Source organism: Pieris napi, chromosome 14, assembly GCF_905475465.1.
Source record: "Pieris napi chromosome 14, ilPieNapi1.2, whole genome shotgun sequence".
In the NCBI taxonomy this organism is placed as follows: domain Eukaryota; kingdom Metazoa; phylum Arthropoda; class Insecta; order Lepidoptera; family Pieridae; genus Pieris; species Pieris napi.
In genome coordinates this window covers 7,922,395-7,950,389 of record NC_062247.1, presented here as the reverse complement: position 1 = coordinate 7,950,389, position 27,995 = coordinate 7,922,395, and the positions used below count along the sequence as shown (strand labels likewise).

Here is a 27,995-nt window from a genome sequence, read left to right as displayed (position 1 = left end):
ACAATTTCGTAAATGAAATTGAATAATTGAAGCGTAGCAAAATCGTTGTTTTTTGTTTCAAGGTAATTTTTTTAATTTTGAATATTAAAATAGTCAAAGAAATGTGTAAATGTAAAAAGTTTAAAGCCAGTTCTTCTCTTTCGTTCTACGCCCTTGATTTGAGAACTGGAAGTAAATGTAAAATTAGAAGCATTTAATGTATGTTTCTTTTTTGACGTTCATAAATGAATCATCAATATATGATTTTTGACCTTTAAAAATAAGTACAGCTAAGCGCCTACGTCGTAGAGTAAAAATACGTTCGTAGCGAAAATGCAAGTTAAAATACATAAAATATAATACTTGTAATCTTAAATAATTTTGATATTGTTTTTACTAGCTAAACAATAGAAATAGCCGATAACTTCAATAAGAGCAACCGATTACTCATAGATATTGGTGCGTATACGTGACACAAGACACAAAGTCATAATTAATGAGGACAATTGTGTTACTGATATTACTAAAATCACAACTGGAAGTGCATATAACTTTTTAGCTAATTGTTCAATAATACTAAAGAGATTTTGTTTTTTCCTTTTTGTTCCGTTTGTCCAATTGCTGTACTTAATGCTATTTAATGTATTCTAAGGTTTAGGGAATACAGTCAGTATTAATACTAAAGTATTTGTGACAAATATCTTCTTTTAATTCGATGTTGTCAATTGTCAAGAATTAATTAAAATGTTTTATAAAATTGTAATTAATATCTATAAAAAATACCACAAAAACGCTTGAAAACTATCCAAATGCACAAAACACAGTCTTACAAGTAGCCTTTCGGGCCACGTACGATCTGCGACCTCCTTTCGCCTTGCACTGGCGCAACTTAAATTAACTAGCCGAAGATGTCGGAACACGAAATCGCGGAATCTGCGCTGACTTTCACTTGCGCATACGCTTGCGTGCGAACCTCGCGGCGCTTTGAATGCTACTGAGTTGATTCAACGGCCGATGGTGGGGCCGCTGGCCTGGATGTCATATCTTCATCACCTGATAACCGCTCGAAATACTCCAGCGACTCGGTACCCCCAATATTTATCTTGTCACATTGTTTACAATCTTTGTTTAAACAGCCCCGAATATTTTCATATTAAAAAAAAGACATGATTAATTTGTATGTGCTTGTTATTATCATATACAGCCTTTGTCTTGTACTTGTAGGAGCGATACTTATTACAGAACATGTACTAAGTTCTATTATAATAAAATTATAATGCAAAACTCAAGCATCAAATCCACCTTACCTACCTACTTATATTATTGCCAGTAATATAATCTCTCATCTAATTTCTATACAAAATAAAACTACCGATACGAGTCATCATTTAAAAACTCAAGGGCAATAACAATTAATATAAGTAAATTACAGCACAAAAAACGAATAAATTATTACTTTCTGCTTTTTACTTTCATAGACATGAAACCATTTGTGACACCGAAACTACAATAGGATTTCTCTTCTGGCCATTAAGTACTTTTTATTTTTAATCTCTTTTAAAGTACGTGAACACAGACTAAAATAAGCGGTGCGTTTAGAAATGAAACCTTGTCATACGTTTTAGAATTGATTCACGCCTAGAGTCTTAAGCTACGGTTTCCTAGAAAAGCGGTGCTGTTAACTAACGGCCGTCATTTTACGGTTGTTAATAACAGCCGTCTTTACGGTGGCCAAGCTGTGGTTTCCTAGAAAGTAGTAGGTACAACCGTATTTTTGAAGTGTTATTCCAATTCCGTTCCACAATTTTTTCTTCATCCAAGCTTGTCTGTACTCTTTGGATTTGAAATTGTACAAGGCTTCATGATTTTTAACAAAATTAATTAATTGCACTGCTACACGGGAAAAACGTTGACCTACTGTTTGTCACCGCTATGACGGCCGTCATGCAAATGACAGCACCGCTATTTGACGTTACGGTGACACTCAACGTTCTCTAGAAAACCTACTCCGATGTTATTTATAGGCAACGTATGGGTGACGTCACCCACGTTACATTACGGCCGTTAGTTAACGGCACCGCTTTTCTAGGAAACCTTTAGGAGTTGAAAACTCAAATTTCAAAAACATAATACGAGAATCATAGTTCGCGCAAATCGTTTCTAAATCTCACTCTAGGTCTCTACGTCGTAGGTACGTTTTGAGAGCTTTGTGAATGTAGGAGCCGACAGGGATTTGACGGAATCCGTCCACCCCTATTACGGTGTGAATTTTATGTCAACCAGTTCAATCATATAACTTAAATACCAAAGAAACAGCGCAATGAAGGTCACCTTAAAATGATTATTTGTTGTATTGTGTCCGATGAATGAGAGGCCAACCAGTGCAGGAAACCATCTGCAACGGTATTCTTATAACTAAGCTTGAGCAAACGAGGTCAAAACGAACTAAGTCGTAATTACAACAATTTCTTTGTACGTCAACGTATCAATTCAATTAAAATTTTTGATTAACATAAAAAAACGCAAGACGAAACACTCCTGAATTGAATTTTAAATTTAATATCTAACGCAAAAAGGTCTACTTTAGTTTGACATATTTATTACATCTAGATTAATCGTGACTAGAAAATATAAACGGTCAAACATTGACGACAAAAACAACTTGTTGGATGCTAATAAGTATGTTAGAAATACATGATTCCATTCGTACCAATAAACTGTTTGAAGCCTAAGTCTTGGCAAATAATAGAGCAATACGACTGGGGTCTAGAATATGACTCAATTTTGTTTGAGACCTAAGCGAAATATAGTCAAAACCGTTTATGACGACATCGTTTAGAACAACATACCGGTTATATTGACCAAAATCAAATGTCCCGGCTGAATTCTATTGTATTAGGTACTTAATAACAACGTTTTCAAGACCAAATATGAGTAGTCCCTTCGATGTCATTATAACAGATTTTGACTGTACAATATCTAGATAGATTTTAGTAAGTTCTTTTGTGATTAAAAATAAATGTATGTGTGATTAATCATTAGTAAAGGACCATTTCATCTCTTTAAATATTTAAAAATCGCGTTAAGATAGCTGTTGCATACGATAATACATATATGAAGCAATAAATGACTTACGTGGTCTAAAGGTGATGACTATATGAGTATATTACGTGTATTTCTCTTGATGTAATATTTTCATAATCTACGTGATTATACGTTTATCAGCATTCTGTGCCACGCCGACTTTTGGTCTAAGGCATGTCTGTTTCCTCACAATATTTACCCTGTACGTGCGAGTGTTACATAGTCAGAAAGTCTATTGGTGCACAGCCACGACCGGGATGAGAGTCCCACACTGAAGCCCCTAGGCCACATTGCTCTTATTTTCATAATGTTTACGATTAAAATTGCAGTATTTCGTCATGAAGTTGCGTGTTTTCTGGCTTAACCCGTTCTTGTATTGGTTAATGCGTACAATAAAAGAGACACGTACAACGAAACCTTAATTTAATCGTTAGACATTAATTGTTTATTGATATGCAAGTAAGCAAACGTACCTACGCTAATAAAAGACAATGATGTTTATTAAACATTGTCTAGCGTTACGAAGCATGCCTCCGTTGCATTTGTTTATCAATTAATATAGGTATAGGCAATGATCTACTTGTCTCAAGGACGTTATAATATGTGTATCAAATAAATGTGTATCAATCAAAAAGTACGTAATCTTATCAGCTTCGTCCGGATTAATAACTGCAGTTGCGTTTCGTCATCGGACTTCGAGGCAGAATACGAAATACCTCTTACCACCCGTATCACCTCAACGACCGTCGTTCCAAAATTGAGTTTTTAAGGCAGTTTTTGCCGCGCTATATGGAACCATAACAAAGGATCCTACGATCCTAAGAAAAGAGCGTACCAATTCTTAAAATTCCGGAATCGCACTTGCAAGCCCTCTGTGACGCAATGTGACGCTAAACATCAGGTGAGCCTCCTGCCTGTTTGACCCCTGTTATAAAGATTTAAAGGTTGTTGAATAAGTCTATAGTATCTAAGGATGTCTGTAAGTTACACATACTAGTAACAGATTTTGTGGAAATTAACTGAAACCTTATAAGTTGCTGTGAAGTTACCGGTGATTCATCAACATCAGCCTAAACCAAAGAAAACTTTAGCAGTCATGCATTTTGCATTAAGGATGGATGTTCGGATATTACATACCAAATTCGGTTAAAACATTTGACCAAAGTAAAAGGCATGAACAACTATCAATGCGACAGTCATGTGTCATGTTATTATCTAAGTAACAGTCGTCATCTACTTCCTACGAAAAAAAAGAGCTAAAAACTAAAAGGTCTCCAAGTATAACTTTCCAAAGCTCTAACTATTCTAAACGATCACCAACTGGAACTTTCTCATATTAGCGCATTAATGTAAATTTTGATTCAAAATACATTTAAACATTCCTAAACTGTCTTATAAGAGAGTTATTTTTGTACCTGACCTTCATAAACGTGAAATTGTGGACAATTTACTCATGTCCATGAGAAAGATCGATTTTTAAGATATATCGCTTGAGTAATAAGTCACGTCCGCCGCGCAGTAGCCAACGGATGAAGAACCAGTCAAGAGCGATTCGCATAACGAAGGCGATTTAAATTTATCCGTACAATAATTTGGATAAGCAATTTAATTTATACTCTTTGGTTCTGCCCACTGATTTGAAGCAAGCCAGCACGTGGGTGATTACAGAATGTTCTTTAAATATTTATATTTTATTCTATTTCCTATAATTAAGACCATACCGAAGACGGAAGTGTTGTCTATGATTCACACTTTATGGCTTGATTTAAATTAAGATATACGGACATGCTCTGTTTTATTAACTTTTGTGTTTTTCGATGTAATATTTTGCAACATACACCAGCGCAATTAAATTTAATGCTCAAAATTTTAACCTTTGTGAATTTCAACTCAACGAATATTAATCATATTTCAGTCATATAATAATATTGAAATTTTAATGGACTCTTGTGAATAGCGACCAAAGTTATAAATGAACTGTATCTTATCGATGTTTACCTGCTACCTGTGATAACAAACATGGTTTACGAGAATTTTATCTTATATACCGAAATACACGATGTTATATAAAATTGCTTGGAAATGATGAGGCAAGATATCTTCTTAAAACACGTTATCGTTATCGGTTTAGTGCAAAAGTCGGACAACTAAAAACAGATGACAGTGATAATTTAATTCTGGAAAAATTTGGCTACTGAAACAGAAATGATAGAGGAGAGGGACTTATTAAATATGCATTTATAGACAAACTGATAATTGACTCCTTTTCAAAGCCAGAAAACCCCAAAAAAAGACCTGGGATTCCCCTTTGAGGTAAAGAACGAAATTGATTTTATTCTGTTACCATAGAAGTACTATATGGCTTTCTATACAGATCTGATCACCGCTTATAGCCACGTACTTGAACAAAGAAGAAAAGGTCGATCAACGTTCAAAACGCAACCTAAGCGATGAAGGACAGACGAGGACCTATTGTCGTACTTAAAAACCCTTGAGAACAACAAACATCAATTGAAAACACAAAAAGAAGATATTCAAACTTTTTAGTACAAATTAGCCCCATTATCACCAGCGTTGCATACATATCGAAAAATAAAGAACCGAAATCTATCAACAACATACTTAGTGAGCCTACTAGAACACTTCTTTGAGCTTTTGAAAAAGAAACAAAAGTAAAGAAATGAATGAAGAACTTAGCAAATTATTTAAAAGCAAGGCAATCAATAAAGACTACAAAGACCAAAGGTTGTACCTGTAATAATTGAGGAACACATAACAACGTACAGAAGTACGAAAAAAGTCTACAAGAATTTGACCACACATAAGAAATTGATCCAAAACCTACGATCTAATACTAAAGAATCAGTAACCATAAAATATATCATTAACTGCGCCATAAATAGTATTACAAGCAATTGTAAGTAATACCAACTTCTTGTATTTCATGTATAACAAGTGCTGCAATATCAAACTCTCAAAACGTGATCGATTTGCCGCTAATGGAGGAAAAGGAAGTCTACAAGGATATCAGAATACTTAGAACAGATAAAAGTCCCGACGAAACTACTTAAATAAACAACAAATCAAGGCACGTAACGTTGAGTATTGCAATTCGGTGATAATAGTGAACTTCATATTTTGTATTAATTGTATTACTTTCATATGATCATAAATTAAGTTCAGCTAATCTGCACTGACATTCATTACTGTAAGGCGGTAAGAAGTTCACCGGGTCAGCTAGTTACACATAAAAACACGAAGACATATTAAGTGTATATATATTTTAAAAGAGTAATGAGAGTTTTTTACGCTGGCTCTTTCTCTCGGCCTAGGTACACCCTCTGTCTACTTTTCCGATGAGTAGGGATGTCTATCGATACAAATTTAATAACGTGGAATAAGTGGTACCTATATCTTATTGTTTTTTTATAAGATCATTCTAATAAACTTTAATTCAACATTGCAATCTACATTAAATATTTAATACACTTAGACCAAAGGGCAACATATTAATCAATATGGTTATGTATATTGATACTAGGACTTCGGTTTCACTTACATTTACTCAAATCTGGTATTAATATATAACTCAAAAGTCTAAGCATAAGCATCTATTCAAGGCGTATTGTCAGTCATTTTACTCGTGCAGCCTATGGGCCCGTTGTAACCAGAAGCTTGCCGAGGTTCTGCAGTGCGTCAGGCATGTTTTCAGAGACCTGAACTGCCGGATTAATGCCATCATTCGAAAGAGGATGGCATCCTTGATGCATCGTGTTAGGCATAGCACCAATGGTATCCCCAATGTGTTGATTACAAATAACATTGGTATGCTGTCCATGCCCCACTAAAGGTTTTTTTTTTTTGCTTACTAAAAAATACTATATAGACTATAAAGACTATAACCGACATTAACTAAGACCGAATTGTTACCAATTCTAACTATAACTACAAATGGATATATGTAATCTGAAATAAATTAGTTATTATTATTATAAACAAAGATTTTTCCTTAATAGCATAGTTTTTGTCTGGATTCAATTCGTTCTATAGACTCCAAATATTGCTAGTTCCGAAGGCACATTCTGTAGGCGGTCTTCAAAAACTTAAGAGATAATTGTTGCTCCATAGGTCAACACACAACTATGACCGATGACAACAGTCAACGATTATTGATAGATCATAATGAATAATATAGTACCCGTAAACTAATTTGTTACTATATCTCGAAAAACCAAATTAGTGTAATACTAGCGAACCGACAAACTAATACATAAACCTAGTCTGTAATACATAAATTTGAATACATTTTCCCAGCTATTTTCTGTAAGAGTTCGATTCACACTTGAGTTAAATCGAAGATCTTTTCGAAAGTAGGTTATGGCATTTGGGTGAGAGAAGTACCTATTATTGATCTGCGGATTCGGTATTCGTTGGACAATAGCCTACCTGAAGCACGCAGGATCAAATGGAATGAACGGTAAATATTTGACGATTAAAAATAATCCACGAATACATACTCGATTTTTGAAGTTACGAAGGAGGTGTTTAAATTCATACAATTATTACGTAGGGTATTTATCAAATGGTAACTCGTAACTTCGCAAAGCAAAGACTAAATATTAGTAATGAAATACATAGATCTGACAAGAACATCTGAGCTGTGCAAAACATTAAAAAACTTTGCATTAAAATAGTTTAGCTTGTAGTTTACTTGTTCGGCATTCGAGTATTCCCAGCATATTTGATTTTACTTCTTTAAATGTCAAGCATTCCTTATTTAGGTCGAGATATTCGAGTGGCCACTTTGAAAATCGTTTAATTTGTATAGCTACCGGTGGGATTTAGATGCTACAATTCCACTCACAATATTTTTTATATATTAACCTTTTGCTTAACTGAATTTATTTGCTTATTTGATTAGAGGATATTTTTCGCATTTATAATTAAAATGTCTATCAGCGTATCTATGTATTAAAACCTCGATATATTTATCATGTTATAAAAATCTCAACTTGAAGTATCAGATTGCAAAATATTATAATGAAAAATTGTATATGAAAATTTTGTTATAGTAGAAAAGAAAGTTTGTATAAATGAGGGTATATTTAAAATTAGAGTTACAGTTTAAACTCGTTCTCTATAAAAAAAGGCTAAAATCTACCTTATAATAATAATAATAAACTAATTTGCTTAATATTAATCAATATAACCTACTAGACCTACTTATACATATATATATATATATATATGTGTATATATGTGTGTGGATAAAGTCTAATTATTTACGTTAGTTATTTTACGTTTAAAAAATTACGTACCATAATTCATCCAGGAAACTCATCGTAGCCACAAGCACAAACCGGTCAAATATTATGATTTTTAAATTTTAAACACAAAAATATCATCATTTCAATAAGCATAGATATCGACTAATGTTTATCGAGAGATATTTTTTATCAAAAAACAAAATCGAGACTGAAGATATCACAATTCGTTATGTGATAATATTTGACAAGTGACATTTTTAGTAAATAAACGGAGAAATGAAGTACCAAAGAAAGTTCGATAGGAATAATTTTTGTATATAAATCTAAATATACATAGATATCATGACAATATCCGTGTTAGTTTGAATTAAAGCATTGGATTGCGGCATATGAACATCGCAGTTCACTCTAAGTCCTTTCAAAATGTATTAAAAGAAATTTTTTATATCATGACTAGCTGCCCCCGCGAACTTCGTTTCTCCTCAATGTGATTTTACTTAGCCTATCTTTTTAGTACATACCAACTTGAAACATTTTGCTATACTACCCCAGAGTCTGTTCGATTTTCTGGAATGACAACTTTTTATTTCTGTGTATTTTTCTCTATTTAAGCTCTGAGTTCAGGTTATAAGATTTTAATTAACATATAAAAAATAGGGGTTGATCGTAGAGGGGTGAAAATTAGGGGTGGTATGTATTTTTGTATGGTGAATCACTAAAAAATAAAAACAAAAAAATAATGCGCAAAAAAATAAAAATAAAATGTTAGGGGTGGACAACCCTTATCACTTAGGGGTATGAAAAATAGATAATGGCCGATTCTCAGACCTACTGAATATGCATATAAAATTTGATAAAAATCGGTCAAGCCGTTTCGGAGGAGTATGGTAAGTAACATTGTGACACGAGAGTTTTATATATAAGATGAAGGGCCAATAGAAGATACAAGTGTAATATCTGACCTATCGTTGTTTTCTATGAAAAAAAACTACAGTCATAACAATTACGCATTCAATAAAAATACAATTCGTTGAATTTACTGGTATTTTGGACATAAAGCATTAGCTCTACGTTCTTGTTGCAAATTTGCGTGGTTTTACACATGTCAAAATCTAAATATACCTCTATTCTATAATGGACAGTGATCACTCTATGTTAGTCTGACGTAAATGCAAAATATTTCGTTAGAATTGAGTGCAACGGATGTTCTCATACCTCGTTTAATATGAAGGACGGATGCGTCTGCCCAGCATCATCTCGAGAGGTGTCAAGCTGGCGCCGGCACTAATCATTCAATTATGCACTTCATTGTGCAGCGCAGTACCTAAATCCATGTACTTGAACCAGATACACAGATATGCAATACTGTTACAACTTGCGATTTTACTTGCACGATTTTAATCTAATATATAAAATTCTCGTGTGAACATTGTGAAATGTTCGTGCCCATAATCCTCCGAAACGGCTCGACCGATTCGTATGAAATTTTTTATACATATCTATTTTGTTTTTATAAATGTTCATTTATTTTTGTTTGTTAGTCTGTGGAAAAGACACTACTTTTGTTTGTCTATGTATGTGTCATTTTAATTTGAATACGAAGTGTTTGTTATGAGTACATTTTTAATTGATTATAAAAGAAATAGGATGAAAGTGTTTTTCAACTGAAATAGCAAACTCTAAATGTTGTTTCTTAAAATAAATATTATTGCAACACATTTGAGTTTAACTCCCTTATACATATTTAGCAAGTCTGAGAGTCGGCTACTATAATATGTATTTCAAACCCTATAAATATAAGGGTCCACCCCTACATTTTTATTTTTTTATGACGGAGCATACAAAAATACATACAACCCTTAATTTTCACCCCTCTACGATAAACCCCTATTTTTTATTTGTTAATTAAAATCTTAAGACTTGAACTCTGAGGTTTATATAGAAAAAAAAATCACAGATAAACCTAAAAAGTTTTCATTACAGAAAACCGAACAATCTCTGGGGTAGCATAGCAAAATGTTCCACGTTGGTATGTACTAAAAAGGTAGGCTAAGTAAAATCACATTAAGGAGAAACGAAGTTCGCGGGGACAGCTAGTAGCTTATAATTTTAAGATGTTTTTAAAATCAGTCCAGAAAATGATCTACATTTTAGTACAATCGTAGCACATAATTTAAATGTCCATATCAAACTATTTAAAATAACAAGAGAAAAACTTCGTTCACAGTAGTCTTTGTTATCTTGGAAACTATCAGAAACCGATAAGATAAATCAAACTTTTATGAGCCTAATAAAATAGAAACAATGACTGCTATTAAGATGCAAGTATTTGTCTATGCCTGGTAAACCGCTTATTTTATTAACAGTACTAAGGTCAGTTGATGGTTGGCGAGGTAAATTTTAATAGTTGAGGCGCGGTCATAAATTTAGGTTTCCTTTGAGAGTAAGAAGTTAAATGCGCAATTGATTTGATAAAATTTCAATATACGAACTCTCAGATATTTTTATCAAACACTTGTTTTCAAATTTTTCTTATCAAATTTCCTTTACAAGCGTGCACCGTGTTACACCTTTAGGGATGAAATTTGTAAACAATCCTAATAAAAATAATAAATAGTCACGAAATATATCATAATATCATAACCCTGTGACCTATTCTAAACAAATATATATACATACTAGCTGCCCCCGCGAACTTCGTTTCTTCTTAATGTGATTTTACTTAGCCCACCTTTTAGTACATATACCAACATGAAACATTTTGCTGTGCTACCCCAGAGATTGTTCGGTTTTCTGGAATGTTAACTACAGTTTTTTTGTGAATTTATCTCTATAAAAACCTCAGAGTTCAAGTCTATCATTTTAATTAACAAATAAAAAATAGGGGTTGATCCTAGAGAGGTGAAAATTAAGGGTTGTATGTATTTTTGTATGTTGTATCATAAAAAAAGGTGCGTGTACTTATGTACGCGCGTAAGAAGTTATACTTCTTTGGCATTATTAAAAATAGTTTTTGATTGCATGCAAATAATTAATTACAATTAAATAATCAAAGACTGGAAAAGGAGTCATTATAGTCAATAAAGTTCAGTTTACATTTGAAAAATTAAATAAATAAATATTTATTATTATTCTCTTACATTAAGTGTAACATAAATTCTATTATTATTCGAATGTTGTTTTTAAATTATGTCCAATGCCGTAGCATCTTCCGTGGGCAACTTCATTCTATTAATTTTGTGTCACGGTGCGCGCGCATCGTAAAATTTCACTCTCATAAATTTTTCATAACGCGGTTAAAGCAGTATAACTTCAAAAAAACAAAAATTTGTATTTAAAAACTAAAAAAATTAGTTAGGGGTGAACCACTCTTAACATTTAGGGTTTTGACATATATAGGTTTAGGTGGCGGCTACTGATCGGTTTTAACGCAAACAATCGTACAAAATAGCTACCTCTCATAACATAATTATCTTATCCGTCGCTTTGCTAATAAAACAATGAGAAGGTTATATGCGGCAAACAAGAAAAGGGAGGCTCGGCTTCTTTATCACCTGTCCTCCTTATCAATGTCTCATCCTACAATGAGAACTCGGTGTACTGTATGGCCAAATTTTATTTTAACTCATTTAAATAATCGTGATGTTTGTGTACCCTATAATTTTGAAGGATTTTGCGAATATAACAGAATAAACACTGCTTATACAGAGCTTGATATATTCGGTAGTGGGCTGATCAATTTAAAACAAAACCTTGTTAGGTGACTTATCCGCATTGTTAAGCAAAAAATGACTAGAACTAAAATTGTGAGTATACTAATTTTTTTTGTAACATTATGTTCACCGTCGTCATGTATTTAATAATAGATAGCTTGTAACATACTGTAGGAAATGCAGTATGTATTGTAAGGGCTAGTTGATCTAGTTCTTAGGGTAGGAAAATAAACACTCCAATGATGACTTGATTCACTATAATTCACTTCATTGATTTTACGTAAACTGTATAACTTTAAACTTGAACAAAGGAATTGCCCGTGCGCATGTGTTACAACCTCTTTTACAATCTATTCCCTCCGACCCAACCATCCCACCTCGGGCAGTTGTTCGAGTCAATTCGTAAACAACCGAATGAGTCAAATGAGTAACTATTGCACATGCGCACTTATAGCAAGATTCTTAAGAATATGTTTCATAAAAAATGTTTAGAATTAAATTAAATAAATATGTAAGGCTAACAGTATGATGTGGTAAACTTTAATAAATAAATAAATATTAAAGTTTCCTAATATTAGTGCCTAAGTGTGTCCAACATTGGTTAATACAAAAGCTTTTAATAAGTAGTACATTATAATGGCCTCCTGGCCTCTTGTAAAATAACAAGAAGCGGAAACGTAAAGCCACGGATTAACATTACACAACTACTTTAGAATTAATATATTAAGGTTGTAAAACAAAGTGTTACTAGTGAAAACAAAGTGTGTTCTTAAAACAAAGAATTGAAAATAAGAATTTAGATTATGTCAGTGAAAATTTGTAAACAGATAAGAGATGAAAATTTCCATGTCATTATAATGAAACGCGCATTTCAGAGAAATGTCAAAGTACTTGTAAATGTAAACAATGTTATTTGTGAATGTAATCCTGAGGGCTTACAGTCAAACTATGACGTATTATGAGTAACGTGCTCTATTATTTCAGTCCTACCTTCCTACCTTCATTTTAGTATTAAAAAAGGTTTATAGATTAAACTTTCTTTCGAAGTAATAAACACATATTATTTCAGTGAATAGATCTGCCACATTGATTATTATTATTATTAACGCATTCCTTAATATTAGTAAGTATTAGTTGTGTTAGTATAAGTTTTAAATTTTTTTATTAGACTTCTTTTTAGTGGTCTAGTTCTTGTATGGCCCCTTTTAGGGTAAAGGAAGCGGTCAAGTATTACGTAACGATTTTTTTTTCCTTTTGTAAAACGTTACGATGCGGGGCGGGGGTTGAATTACGCGTTATTGTTAATATTATTTTCTACTTACACCACATAATAGTAACTAATGAGTCACTAGGTGATCATGAAACGTTTTACAAGACTTCGGTACAGTACTGTACCTGGGTACTGAAATACGTTACGGCAAGTTCATGGGGGGGGGTCAATAATCTCCAAAAATTGCGTTACGTAATACTTGAACGCTCCCAATAGCCTCCTCAATACTTTTCCATTTCTCGTTGATGATTACATTGGTATTTTTCTATGGCAAAAGTGTTAACATTTTAAGTAAACTGTGCTCGTAAGTTTCACTTAGATAGTTTGTAACTTGAACGTTAAAATAACTGGAAATTAAGGCCAAACGATGCGTCCAGCTTCCTTTTTATTTTTTTATCACAACCTACGTAGTTACGTGAACAATGTTTATCTAAGAGTGTCATCTTACATTGATATGTAAATATAGAAAGGGAAAATAGATACAGATAGTAAGCGTGAAATCGACTTGGACTCGGTACGTTGATGATAAAGAATAGCGCTTTGTGAGCGCAGGTCGCGCGTGACAACGTGTTTACATGTTCAATATGATACGGCCTCGTGTACTCGACTTGGTCACGATTATCAACAATATTCAATAACTTCATAGGCTGAAAGAAAGGCTATTCAATAGGCTGTGTCATTTCTATTTCAGTTAGTTTGGTAAAACTGTGGTGCCGAATGTTTCTAGTACGAGGGCCGTTAGCCCTAGCGGGTAGATTTGAGAAAGTCTCAAAACACATATGAGTTAGAACACCCGTATATGTATGTAAATCAAGAGTCAAAAATATTTACCAACTAATTTCCTTAATATTGTAAAAAAATATGAAAGTTGAAACCTGCATATCTTTAGCATTTTTCGTTAAGTGAATATCGAATTGTAAGACGACAAATAAATATTATTAAAAAAAACAATTTAATTGTATAGATATAACAACTACTACCTACCTATACGTAAAGTTTCGTATCTTTGTCTTAAATAGTGTTTACGCTGTAATGAAAACAGACAGATGAATACTTTAGTTAACGGTGCAAATCTTTTAAGGGGGTTAGATGATATCTTAATAATATACTCTTGCTGACATTACAAGAGCTGGTTGTTATATTAGTTATAATATAGGTAGGTATCTAATTTCTTAATTAATTGTATTTTTTATTGTAGAATAATAAGTGTAGATATTTTTGTTCTATCGTAATAGAAATAACTGTAATAAAAATAAAAATAATATATTTGCCTAAACTACACGCAGAAATATAATTAAGAAACTCATCAAAATGTATTTAAAAGTGTAGAAGATTGCTGTCGAGAGTAATAAAAGGCCTACTTTATTTTACAACCGAGCCGTATCTCATTTGTGGTGTATAACAGATGGGACAAAAGAAACAATAGGAATGATATACCTACTATGTTAATGCTGGGAGCCTAAACATTTTATATCGGTCAAGGCTGCATTACCTTATCTAAGAAAAGATATGATAACGAGTTTCTTAGAAAGTAAATTTGCTAATGGAAAACTGCAATATTCAGACGTTATGTCCTCCATTTTAACATAAAGAGATTTATACAAAGATAAATCTAGATTAAATTACTGTTTATTTAACACGTTTTTTATGAGAATTTCAAGCCAAATCATAACGTTATAAGTTCCCAACGGATTCAAATACAATTTATTGCTGTATAACGTTGTATATGTCGGCGTTTACTTGCAGATTGAAGGTGCCACCTAGCCTAAATATTATGAAACAGCATGCCCCTTTTTATATTTAATATTAACTTAACGCTAGTCTTTCTTTGACTGTCACGTCCACGCAATATACAAAATTTCTGTATTTCTAAAGATCATTTGATCAGCTTTCCACCTACCAATCAAACTATTGTTTTGCTAACCGAAGCTAACCTTATACGCGTGCGATAAAAACTAAAAGATTTCTTACAAAATAAAAAGATTATTACTTGACATAAGACCAATCTTCAGACCTTAACATAGTTTATATTTTTGTCGTAAGAGTTCTTTGTAACGTGTTTAAGATGATGATTACGAAGCTTCCTCTCCTTAGATCGTACGTGTTATGTTTGCCCATAATTGAACCATTCAGTCATTGCTACGAAAATAGGAAACGACAAGATTATACTGAGCATGAAGAAGCTTGTATAATACACACAATACAGTTGCTTTTATGATTTTCAAACTTTTAAAGGAAAATAATTATTTTAAAGGATTAATTATTTGTCAGTCTTTAAACTTACTCGTAGTTGTCATACCTATATATCTTTTTTTTATTAGATTATGTAGATGATGTTATTGAAAAGTGTGGTATCGCCTCTATTACCACCTCGTGCGCACTCTTTTCTCTCGGCTTTTGAGCAGTCGAGGCAAGGCCTTGGCGAGCTATTGAAGTGGAAGTACCAGTAGTGACTGATGACGAGATCAGGATACCCATCACCAAAATGCGTAATAAAACCTAACTTATCATTTTCATTGAGACGCTACTTCTAATTAGGACAATGTGTATGTGTACTCCTAATTTTAATGCCATAATATGAGTTCTTGTTTCCCGTAAAAAATACTACATAATGCGCCATATTATACTATTTATATTCAACTAAGACACTATTATTAATTTAATAACAGCCTTTCTAGGCAGTGTGGGGTAAAGAACGGGAATGTTGCTAACTTAAATATTTGCACGCTTGCCTACCACGTACCGCTACGGGTAAATTAGATGCTGAACTTTTAAAGTTTTTTATATATTTCTTTTATGAGCCTTGTTCGCCTATCTACGGCACATTATGAATACAGTTTATATTTTGTTGTTTATCAATTCCAGTTGCATACATATGAGTCAGATGAAGATGCAGGATTTATTAATGGCACAATACGCTATACAAATGTGGAGTGAAAATACTGTAATCCTTCTTCAAAATTGTAAAGATTCATTAGTATTGTCTACTTCGATATAATATAACTGAAGTATTTATATGAGGTGCATGTATTCTACAAGAGCTGCATTTTTAAAGCTATTCATGCAAACGTACGTGTAGCTCGAACTGGTCGCCTGAAATAGCAATACTTACTGCCAATGAAAGGGTCCAGTTATTCCCTCCTTGAGCCTGTCCTTGAGGGATCGTTGGCGTGAAGGGCCAGGCCCTGGGGGTAGTGTGCCCGCGCCGGCGGGTATGGGCGGTGCCGGCGCACGCGCAGGGGACGACATCGTCACTTAGCAGCCACAGATTAACATCACACCAGCACTAAAACTCGCGCTGCAAACCAATTAAAGCAATAAATAAACAAGCAAAGCGGTATAAAAAGCTCACAGAAGCGAAAATAAAAATTGGATTTCTTAATAAGTTACAGAAATACAAATATTACACAGTGCAAATTATTATGGCGGATTCGAAGTTTGCCAATTTAAGTAACATCACTATTCATAATAATTTTCAAGTCACGACTCACGTGAACTGATTTAAATTGTCAAATAAATCAGTTGAGAAATGCTTCATATGCATAAACATTTCAAATAATACAACAAACAAATATTTATATACAAGTGTTCTCTTTATATATAACACTCCAGCAACAATGTATCTTTGACATAAGTGCATAATACTATAAACAGTTAATATCAAATATTTTATATTAAATTCCGTCGCGTTCACATCTGCTATACATCTTATAAATGACACTGAAATCGAAGTGAAAAAAAACTAAAAAGGATTGCAAAATATTAACATGCGCTAAAATACTACTAATTAAAACAACATTATAAGCCAAAAAGTGCGTTCTACATGACAATGCTTTATGAAGAGTGCCAAAGCTCTTTTTTACTGAATATTTTGCTTTACCACTTAGGTACACTACGTAGACAAGACTGCAACTTGAACTTGAAGCAAAATTACAAATTTCTATATTATATACTATCTATATGTTCAAAGGAAAACTTTATATTCATTTTTGTTGTATTGACTCGTAGCAAAGTACATAATTTATAGGTACAGAAGGCGCATCACCTACTTGAAAAAACAAATGAACACGTAACCGGTAACTACAAGGTTGTACCGCCACTCTTTTTTCTTTCTTAATTTATAACTCTTTGAGGCTTCACCTACATTAATACGATATCACATATCCTAAGTTTAATAACAACCTATTTATGAGTGTAAAAATCCTTTGTGAAACTTATATTTAATTTTAAATAAAATCGTTACTTGGGTAACAGAAAATATACGCCTTACAATATTTATTAGCAATCTCTTTGAAACGAGTATTGCGCACTGCAGGCGGTTAAGTCATTCATACTTGATTTCAAAATACATACAGATAAACAATTCAATTAGTACTAAACTTAATCTGTTTTAATTTAATGTTGTAAAATGTAATATCCTAATCTCTTTTAAAAATTGTTTTAACCTGAATTCTATACTAATTGTATGAAATTGGCTTTATTCTAACACAATCTCGGTTCTATAAGTCTGTTAAGAGTAATAAAACGCTTGTAAGGAAATAATAATCAAAAACACAGGCATCGGATAACGTAATAACTTCCTCAAGACGTGGGACGAATAAAGCAGGAACGCGTGAAAATTAATTATGCATTTGTGTCTCGCGGCTGGTTGCCGAGAATATTATTCAAAATGAATATTTACAGTGGAATCAGAAACACCTGCTTTGTCAAATGATACGAAATTCATAGTATGAACTTCAATTTTAGTAAAACACATACTGTAATCCCTCCTATAGCACGGTATATTGGTTCTGCGTTATAGAAAACGCGTAGGAGTATTCTCGCATAACGCGCTTGTATGACCCGATATACATTTATATTTTCTTGTTAAAGGGGATTTAAATCGAATAATAAGATAAAACAATGTTATGAACGAATTATGTGCGTACAAATCATTATAAATTTCACAGTACAGAAATATAACTTGTGCAATCCCCGCGTTATACGAGGGACTAAAATCGCGTAATATAAAAATGCGTTATAAGAGTACCGTGTTATAAGGGAGTTTACTGTACTTAAATAATATATGTAACGCTAGAAGATAGGAGCTGATGACAGCGTACCTATATTCTACATTTGTACATATTTAAAGCTAGGAAAAACGTATTGTAACGTATATTATTAATACATATTTGGTAGTAGGTTTCTATGTATGTAAAAAAAACTATTAGTGGCTGTAAAAAGCTGTAAAGTACTAGTTCTTATCACTGTCGTGCTACTTTGAAAATAAATTAACGTGACAAAACGTAGGGTTAGATTCAGAACTGAGACTTACTCGAACTATGTTCTTAACATATGGGAGTTACAATTAGTCGTAACAGTACTTAAAATCATTACGAGATAGGCCATTAAGAAAAGATTTAAAAGTTAACCAATCTAATCGGAAGCTATTTAGCACGCAATGTTTTCGTTGTCTAGTCATTACTACGCAGTTCTTAAATTTGATTTAAATTGAATTTGTATACAAAATAATTTATCAGTAGTTTCAATTCTATGGACTTTGAATACGTAGTATGTATTATATTGAATCATTTATTCAAAAAGTATTAGTTAAAATTGGTCGTAAGTTAATACAATTAAAGTTATACAAAAGAATCGCAAAATAGCAAATCGATTCACTAATAGCGAACGTCACGTCTGCGCTTTTGCATTTAAAATTACAATTGCACTAAGTCCCGTCCTAAATCGTAAATTGCAATCCTTAGCACGCCACTACTGATACCATCTATCACAATTTCAACTAGGCAATGTTAGTTTAAATATTGTGTAAACACGATACTAAGCTTTGAATTATTTTTAAAGTTCTTACGTTCTATATATTTATATATGTAGTATCATCAAGCTTTTATAATAAGGCGTTCTATTACCCCTATTATGTATATATCTAATATATAAAATGTCATGTCATGTCACAATGTTCGTTTCCATACTCCACCGAAACGGCTCGACCGATTCCTATGAATTTTTTTATACATATTCAGTAAATCTGACAAGACAATCGGCTTCTATCTATCTTTCAAACCACTAAGTGATAAGAGGTGTCCATCACAAACATTTTGTTTTTATTTTTTAGACAACTGTTTTTTGTTTTTATTTTTTTATGATACAGCATACACAAATACATACAACCCCTAATTTTCACCCCTCTACGATCAACCGCTATTTTTTATTATAGTAGTCTAAAGTTATTTTTATATTGAACTTTAAAAAATCCTAGAAATAATATAAATGGCAAAACAACGTTTACCGTTATACATATATTATATATTACGTCTTATTAAGGTAAACCGATGACAAAGAAGCAAATGAACGAATCAGTTAATTGATATATTATTTGTCTGTTTTTTTTTTTGATTATGAAGTAATTTCTTTACCATGAAATCTAAATGCAAATAAGTCTAGATCGCAAGTCGATAAGTTGGATTAATATAACGATACCTATGTATGACCTAAGATGTATCAGCTATCAGCGTGTTGCGGTAAGCCAGGAACGCCACGGTCACAGAGTTGCTTATTAATTATATTTCTTCTAAGATTTCATAAGTAATGATAAAATCGAAGAGTAAATATTTCATGCATTCAATTATTTCATATGTGATTTCAATACAGAAGAAGAAAGAACTTATCAATTTAATTAAACTCGGTGTAGATTCTGAAATTGGACTCTACAAAAAGAAAATTGTCATAGTGTTAAAATATTGATATATTGTATTAAAAACACCGTCGGTGTTCAAGTATGGATAATTGCACCACAATATTATATTAGCACATCTTTATTAAAGAAAACAAATTCGACAAAAACGCTGCACATCTTTGTGATGTTCCGTAAAAATGTTACCCTCAAGTGCCTAAAAAAGTTTCACTTCAAAAACACCAAAGTTTAATGATAGAAAAGTGTACCCTATTCTGTCATTGGTAAATTTGTCGAATCACGGCTCTACCCTAAAACAGCTCCAAATTTTTTTTCTACATATTTTCTACATTTGGCAATAGCGCACCATGCAATAATGTGGTAGGCGGTAGCGCATGTTCTTTGCCCCATATAAATTAATTAAAACTTCATAATTTGTGAAATGAATGAAAGAAGGTACAATTTTTTAACCTAACCTGATCACAAACGCCACTTAGAATTAAAAAAACCTAACCTAATGTGATTAAATGGGTACTGGGACAACATCATCATTTTCATCTTAATTTCTTAAACACACTAAGACATACTAGTCGACATAACGTATTTGGATCTGTTTTAAGGTGGAGCCGTGATTCGACAAATTTACCCTATCATTAAACAAACAAATTATATTTAAACTAACGAACAATTACTTTATAAGACCTAGCAAATAAAAACTATTCAAATACACTTTCCATATTGCGCAACGTCCGACTATTTTGTCTGTTAACGTTGCAACTCGCGTGCAACATTCTTGAATGCCCTCCCTCGAACTATTGTATAGTTCAAACATGAAGTCGCCGGGTCAGAAAGGTCACGATGTGGCACATTAATTTACCCGTACTCGGAACTGAGTATAGAACGTATGCCAAATCACGAACCTTACCACTTTTGGTTATAAGTAATTTACTAACAACGTGCTCGTAAAAAGTGTCATTATGAGTATTTATAATGGCTTTTCTTTGAAATTAGCGATTTAAACTTTGAACTCGATAAATTATTATTGAGAATTATATTAAAAGACATTACATTATAATACTTAGTAACATGAAGAGTTATTTTTTCAAATAGATTAGTTGCAATTAAAACTGAAGTGAAGGCAGAGCGACAGGGAGAGGCGAGCAGTTATCGATCGGCCCTAACCTCCGCCTGCGGGGTAGTCACCCCTCCCGCACCCCTCAGCCTTACGTAAGCCCAGCTGATCGCACCCACCCTGTAACCTTGGCAACGAGCTCTGTGCACGCGCTTTACAACCTAAAAAATATCAACAAACAATAGCCCCCAATTTTCAAATGTTAGTAGACTATTGTGTCTAAAGCATCAGATTGCTCAAATATGAATTTCAGTTTATTCGGCTGCATTTAAGTTCTAAATATTATTCTTAATAGATATAAGAATACGAAGCATCGATTATTTTTTAATATATAATATTGATTGTTGGTAAATAACAACCAAAAACACACATCGGAGTTCTGGGTTAACTTCTGGTATCATAAGATATATAAACATTACATTCACTGGTATCAAAAAATTATTCATTAAATAAAAAATAAAAATGACTCATTGCTTTATATTGTAATAATTTGTAACAAAAATCCATACACATATATGGATTTAGTGATTTAGATTACAATACTTAGTAGTGGTGGTGCAGAAAAACGAACAGAAAAGTACATAGCACATTTTTACATAACCTAGATGTGTCCTTTGGGTATTTCACCAAACTAACGAATACGAAGTAATTCTCAAATGGATTATATTGATAACATTTCGTGACGCCGTTGAAACCTTAGGTGTAGGGGATTTTGTGGGCCCCTGAGACCAATACCCTAGAGCCATAGAGCAATCTTTGCTTCGAAAAAGAAAGCAGTTTCTTTATATTATAGATCTATAATTGAATTCACACATATTCTCATAAAATGGCAACACCCTGTCATAAAAACATTAATTTAAAATTTCGTTGTTTAATTAGCCGTGTCTAGATGTTGACATAAGACAGAAAATAATACTTGACCATCACTATTAGATGTATAGACGTTGCTAGCAATTCTAAATGCAATAAAGTGCCTATTTCACAATACAACTCACTGAACGGAAGAGCTATCAATATAAGCTCGTTAGAACTGTATGCTCCGGGGTCTGAGCCTACATCAAACGACATGTTAATTTCCTGTGAACGGGAACTAACATTCATTCTACAAATGCGTTGTTATCTACGTACAATTTTATTACTTCAGATTTTATTGAATAAACGCACCTAGTTTATCATACAGAGACTAACGAAGGGTTAATAGTTTGTTTTATCCGTAAATGGAATTATACAGAAATATACATTTCCAGATTAAAAGAATTAAGTCACAACCAAACGTATAAGTAAATAAAACATATTTAATTTTAAAATAAAGCCTAAGTATAGCTATGCACAAATCGATCAAATTATTAAAACCTCTATGATACCAACATTATTCGAGTCTATTATATCAGTATTTATACTAAAATTTCACTAAATATTATATCCACATTTTATTTAATTCATTTATCTACGTGATAGATGAAACACGAATGATTCTACCGATACACTTATTCTACTAGAAATGAAATGACAATTTCTTGATCTTGTTTAATGATTAATGGCGTGCAGAAGCATCTAATGTGGTCCATGCATATTTGCAACGAACCGAATAACGTTTGAAAGCGTTGATTTGCAGCATGTCACACACGGCAACTTCACTGGCTGGAAGCGTGCAACTGTTCTAGATCGCGCGGAGCGAATGGGCCGCGCATGGCGTCGGCGCCCAACGCACCTCACTCACCCTTTTTTCTATCACCCTCTCAATCACTACCTATGGTAAGATGTCCATAGCAGTGATTCAACAAATGTATGAGAATCTAATCAAACTAGTGTTTTGAAAAAGCTAGGATGATTTTTTTACTTATAATGTAAATGGGCTCATTCAACCTTTAACTACAACTACTTTTATATTTATAATTGGCAATATTATTCTGAATCAATGTTATTAATTGAATAAATTTTAAATATTCATATTGCTCACATGTAACTTGTTAAGATAATATAGCTTATGAACAATGGTTTCAGATTATGTAAGAACAAAACAAATCAAGAATCTTCATGCCTCGACAAATTCTTAGAACAAGTAATGTTTTTTTCTCTTATTGGATGCCTTCTGTCAGAAGTAGTAGGTAATTATTATTAGGATATGTTAAATTATCTCAGTCCAAATGAATTATTGCAAATTATTATATTATATTTAGTTATTTATAGTAAATGTTATCAAGTAATACAAGCAATATAGAAGTAACTTATCATTTAATGTTATTATTGCATACATGGGAAGATTGTTTATAGTTGTTATCAATAAAATTAATGACATGTGGACATTACTTTCGAAGTTCTAGAACCAAAGTATTAAAACTAATATAATCCATAAATGTGTATTTTATCAATTTTGCTTAAGTTACAAAATTATACATTGACAAGGTAAATCAACTCAATTTTTGTAATAATATATAATAAATTTAAAAAATATTTTGATAATACCAACAATGGTCTTACAAGAAATAATTTACAAATATTTGAGTTATTGTCAAGTCTCACACATGAATATAATGAATTGTATTTTAGTTTTCAAAAAATATTAATAAATCTTCAAACATCTTAACATTGTTATAATTATCTCAAACCATGTATTACATCACATCATGCACAATTTTGGCAGAGCTTTTGTTATTAATAATAATAAAACCAACTACATCATTATTCACACAATCAACTTACCTTTTAAGTATGCTACAATGATCAAATATTTTAATGTTATGTGTTGATGCATTTCAATGTGCCTTAGCTATTCTTATTATTTTTATATGGTTTTAACAATGAGTTACTGTAATTAAATATACTTACAAGTATAACTGTTTAGCGAAGTCAGCTATAAAACTCAATATGGTGAGTGGCAGGACACAACCCTCACCATAAAGAAGAAATTTATTGATGAAAATATGGATTAGGTACTTACATTTCGGCGTTCAAAGCTGCTCTTGCAAAAATCGTTATTCTAAATTCTAACTCACATAGTCACTTGTAAATATAAAGTTTATACTAGCTTAATTACAGGAAAACATTCACTTTAATACCACTCAACCGGCAAAAAATTCCTTTACGTTTTATTTCGACACTAAGCGACAACACAAAATATGTCTTGTTCACAGATGTTTTAATATCAGTCGCAATAAAAATCCTTCAAAATTAACTGCATCAATATATTAATTGTTAGAGAATATGCAAAATTCAGGGTAAGGTAGGAAACTCGTTTTGAGAAAAATATCTTAAATTATAATTTCTAGACCAACAAGCAACAATAAAATTGAAACTAGCGGACAATACAACGCACATCAAGTTTCTCATTCGACTTTCAACAATTTAAAAGTCAATTGTCATTGTCATATCAATAGCTAGCTAATAGATTTTTTTATAGCAGATAAGATTGTCCTATTCAGCCTTTAACTTAAACTTTAGACTACCTTATAAGAACCGCGAATTCGAAATTCAGAAAAAGAAGTAAAGCATAACATTCATGTTTGATGTTCCGCTCCTATTGCATTAGTTTGACGTGTATAGGCTTAAGCCTTTCTTGATAATTTACTATCTAAATTCTAATGCAATTTGCAAAACGATAATGTATATACCGAATACATATTTTAGATTGTCTCACATTAGACATTGGCAACATTTAAAATAGATCAAGATTTCAGTTTTTTCAAATATACAGTGTGATCTGTGCATAGAAGTTCTGTGATAACAATTAAACATTAACAAAAAAAATGACGTGGATTAATAATCATTTTTACTCTCTAAATAAATAAATTTGCTTAATAATTTATAATGATATTTAAAATATGTTAAACTTGTCGTTCTGTTTAAAGTGTTTAAAAACTGAAACTGTGTATGAATAAAATATTCGAAGAAATCTATCTAATCTTATCATTACATTTACATATTACTACGATTGATAACTGTCTAGTAATGAAGTAAAGCAAATAACTTACAATGTCTGAAACCAAGTGCAAAGATGAAGAAGACACCTTTCCTCTCCATGAATGTGTTTTCGGAGGCGATGTTCGAAAACTGTCATCATTACTACGAACTAACGATGTCACTAAAAAGGACAAGCATGGAAATACTGCGCTGCACTTAGCGGTAATGCTAGGGCGAAAGGATTGCGTGCAACTGCTTCTAGCTCATGGGGCACCTGTGAAGGTTAAAAACCTGGCTGGGTGGTCACCACTTGCTGAAGCAATTAGCTATGGTGATCGCCAATCAATTTCATCACTTGTACGTAAACTTAAACAGCAAGCTCGAGAGCAAATGGAGTTAAGGAGACCTGATCTTATTAGGGCACTAGAACAGATACAAGATTTTTACATGGAACTTAAGTGGGATTTTCATTCTTGGGTTCCATTGGTGTCCAGAATTTTACCATCAGATATTTGTAAAATCTATAAATCTGGATCTAGAATCAGATTAGATACTACATTAGTTGATTTCACCGATATGAAGTGGGAACGGGGAGATCTGTCCTTTATATTTCAAGGAGACAGACCAACAAGTGAGTCCCTAACTGTGTTAGACAACAAAGCCAAGGTGTATCAGAAGGTACGCTATGAGGAGACAGAAAATGAAATTGAAGATGAAGTTGACATTTTGATGTCCAGTGATATTTTAGCAGCTCAAATGTCTACCAAAGGTATCTTATTTTCTAGAGCTCAGTCAGGCTGGATATTTAGAGAAGATCGAAAAGAAACTGTGGCAGGGATATATAAAAGTGATGTATATACAATAACAGGCCTAGTTTTAGAATCCAGGAAAAGAAGAGAACACTTATCAACAGATGACTTACAAAAGAATAAAGCAATAATAGAGAGTTGGACTAGAGGTAACACCCAGAATTTAGATACTAATGGAGAGCCAGTCCGTCGAGCCTCCCTAAACCCTCCTCCGGAAACTGGTGTTGATTGGAATGTATACATATCATCACCTCCAGGTGAATACCCCAGCCTGGGAAGGGAACTCGTGTATAAAGAATCTTCACGTAATTTCCGTGCCACTCTTGCCATGAGTGATGACTTTCCACTCAGTGTCGACATGCTACTTAATGTTTTAGAGGTTATAGCACCTTTTAAACACTTTGCTAAATTAAGGCAGTTTATTGCTATGAAGTTACCAAAAGGATTTCCTGTAAAGATTGATATACCAATCTTACCTACAGTTACAGCCAAGATAACGTTCCAAAGCTTTGAGTTTCGTGATAACAATCCTCCTCATTTATTTGTAGTTCCAGAAGACTTTGTAGAAGATCCATTACGTTTTCCTGATTTATGACATTTTGATATTCTAGCACTGTTTGAAGTAAGTGAGTACCGAAGATTGTGTAGTGAAATGAAGTGTCAACAAACAAGTTTTAGTGAGATATGTGGCAGGCCTGTACATGGACTAGTTTCAATTGAATTCCCTATGCTTTTTGGCTTGGGTAGTTTTTATTCAAGTCATTATGTCCTTTATGTTGAGTAGGGATACAATGCAATTGTGAATGTCCAGTTACAGTGTTAGAATTAAATTAATAGTATGTTATAAAATAAAAACTGTCATTGTGTTCACTCTTATCCAAAGTTAAAAAATAAATTATTTCCTTGAAATCTTTGATTAAACATTGTGATGCAATAATAGTGTTATGAATTTTATATAAAAGCAATGAATTTTTAGATCTAGAGAAACTTGAGTTTTTATAGCAATGACAGAGTTTTGCTAACAACGGCAACTAAAACAGTATTCAAATTTAGATTTTAATGAACACTGTCCTGAAACTAAGTTGAAGAAAAAAAATTAACTTGTGTCGAATTTGTAACTAATGTACAAACTACATAAAAAAATGATGATTAAGTATTTATAAAATGTTTGTTTAAACTATGTTTGTTACACTGTTCTAGATTTATATAAATAATTTACGTGTTTAGTGAATTTTATGGTCTACAAAGTAATTGTGAATAATGACTTTACTTCTTAAATAGGCCTGTATTTCTTATTAGAAATATTTTATATCAATTATGATGGTTCCTTAATTAGCAGTTGTCAATTTTTTTTAAATTTAATACTATATAACATGACAATTTTTGTAAACACCACATGAGTACTATATAACATGACATATCTGAACTCACTACAATCCACAAGTATCCATATGCCCCTATATACATATTAGCAACACGTCATTCAATGCAATAAATTTAGTCAAGCGGATTCACTACTGTATCATTAATTTGGTAAGCTTATCAAACACAAGCTGAAACTATTTTAAGACTGGTAAATTAATAATTAATTCAATCTTTATAAACATGGCTATTGTAAAAATATGCTCCTGTGCCTTCTGAATATAGTTGGGTAGGGACATCCGTTTGTATTTTTATTATTTGATATCTTCAAAAATATACATCTTTATTTAATGAAACATAAGTTAGTACAGTCAGTATAAAACATGTACTTATAAAATTATTTTGCTCTATATTTTTGTTATTTTATCTGACTGTACCAGTAATTGTCCAATGTTTTATATATACTAGATATTCATTTGAACAACAAAGCTAGCTGTTGACAATAATATTAAAATCCCACCTGATAAGTATTTTTTTCTTGCCAACGCACTTGGTATAGCTATTATAAAAGACAAATTTTTAAGGGAATAAAATATGATTGTAGAAACTATATGTATTTTTTTTACTTTATACTGAGTATTGTCTCCCAACATGTTTTTGGTAAAATTCTGTTCAGTAAAGCTTGAATATAGTATCATTGTCGTAACTGCTACGAAACAAGATTTCTCAATAGATATTAAAATTCTTAAGAATTTGTGTACTACTTATTAATGAGCAACGGTATAGGCAACACATTAACAATAATTAAA

At 32.3% G+C, this 27,995-nt stretch overlaps 2 protein-coding genes across 12 annotated transcripts in view; one reads left to right on the top strand and one right to left on the bottom strand.

Annotated features, from left to right (window-relative positions):
- LOC125055919 (TLD domain-containing protein 2) overlaps window positions 1–24,444 on the bottom strand; it is an 89,009-nt gene extending 64,565 nt beyond the window's left edge. For 2 of the 11 annotated variants that reach the window (XM_047658669.1, XM_047658671.1), the window contains exons 1-2: window positions 24,057–24,443; window positions 16,426–16,611 (exon numbers count right to left, since the gene is read on the bottom strand). In XM_047658669.1, coding sequence (XP_047514625.1) covers window positions 16,426–16,562 — 137 coding nt within the window. In that variant the 5' untranslated portion in view covers window positions 16,563–16,611; window positions 24,057–24,443. Of the gene's footprint in view, window positions 1–762; window positions 972–16,425; window positions 16,612–22,700; window positions 22,781–24,056 lie in introns of those variants that run through there. The other 9 variants (XM_047658667.1, XM_047658666.1, XM_047658678.1 and 6 more) reach the window with 8 other exon arrangements.
- Window positions 24,445–24,724: 280 nt separating this feature from the next.
- On the top strand, window positions 24,725–27,796 carry LOC125055922 (ankyrin repeat domain-containing protein 13C). The gene has a single exon (XM_047658680.1). The coding sequence runs from the start codon at window positions 25,088–25,090 to the stop codon at window positions 26,417–26,419; it is 1,332 nt and encodes a 443-aa protein (XP_047514636.1). The 5' UTR covers window positions 24,725–25,087; the 3' UTR covers window positions 26,420–27,796.
- The last annotated feature ends 199 nt before the right edge of the window (window positions 27,797–27,995 follow it).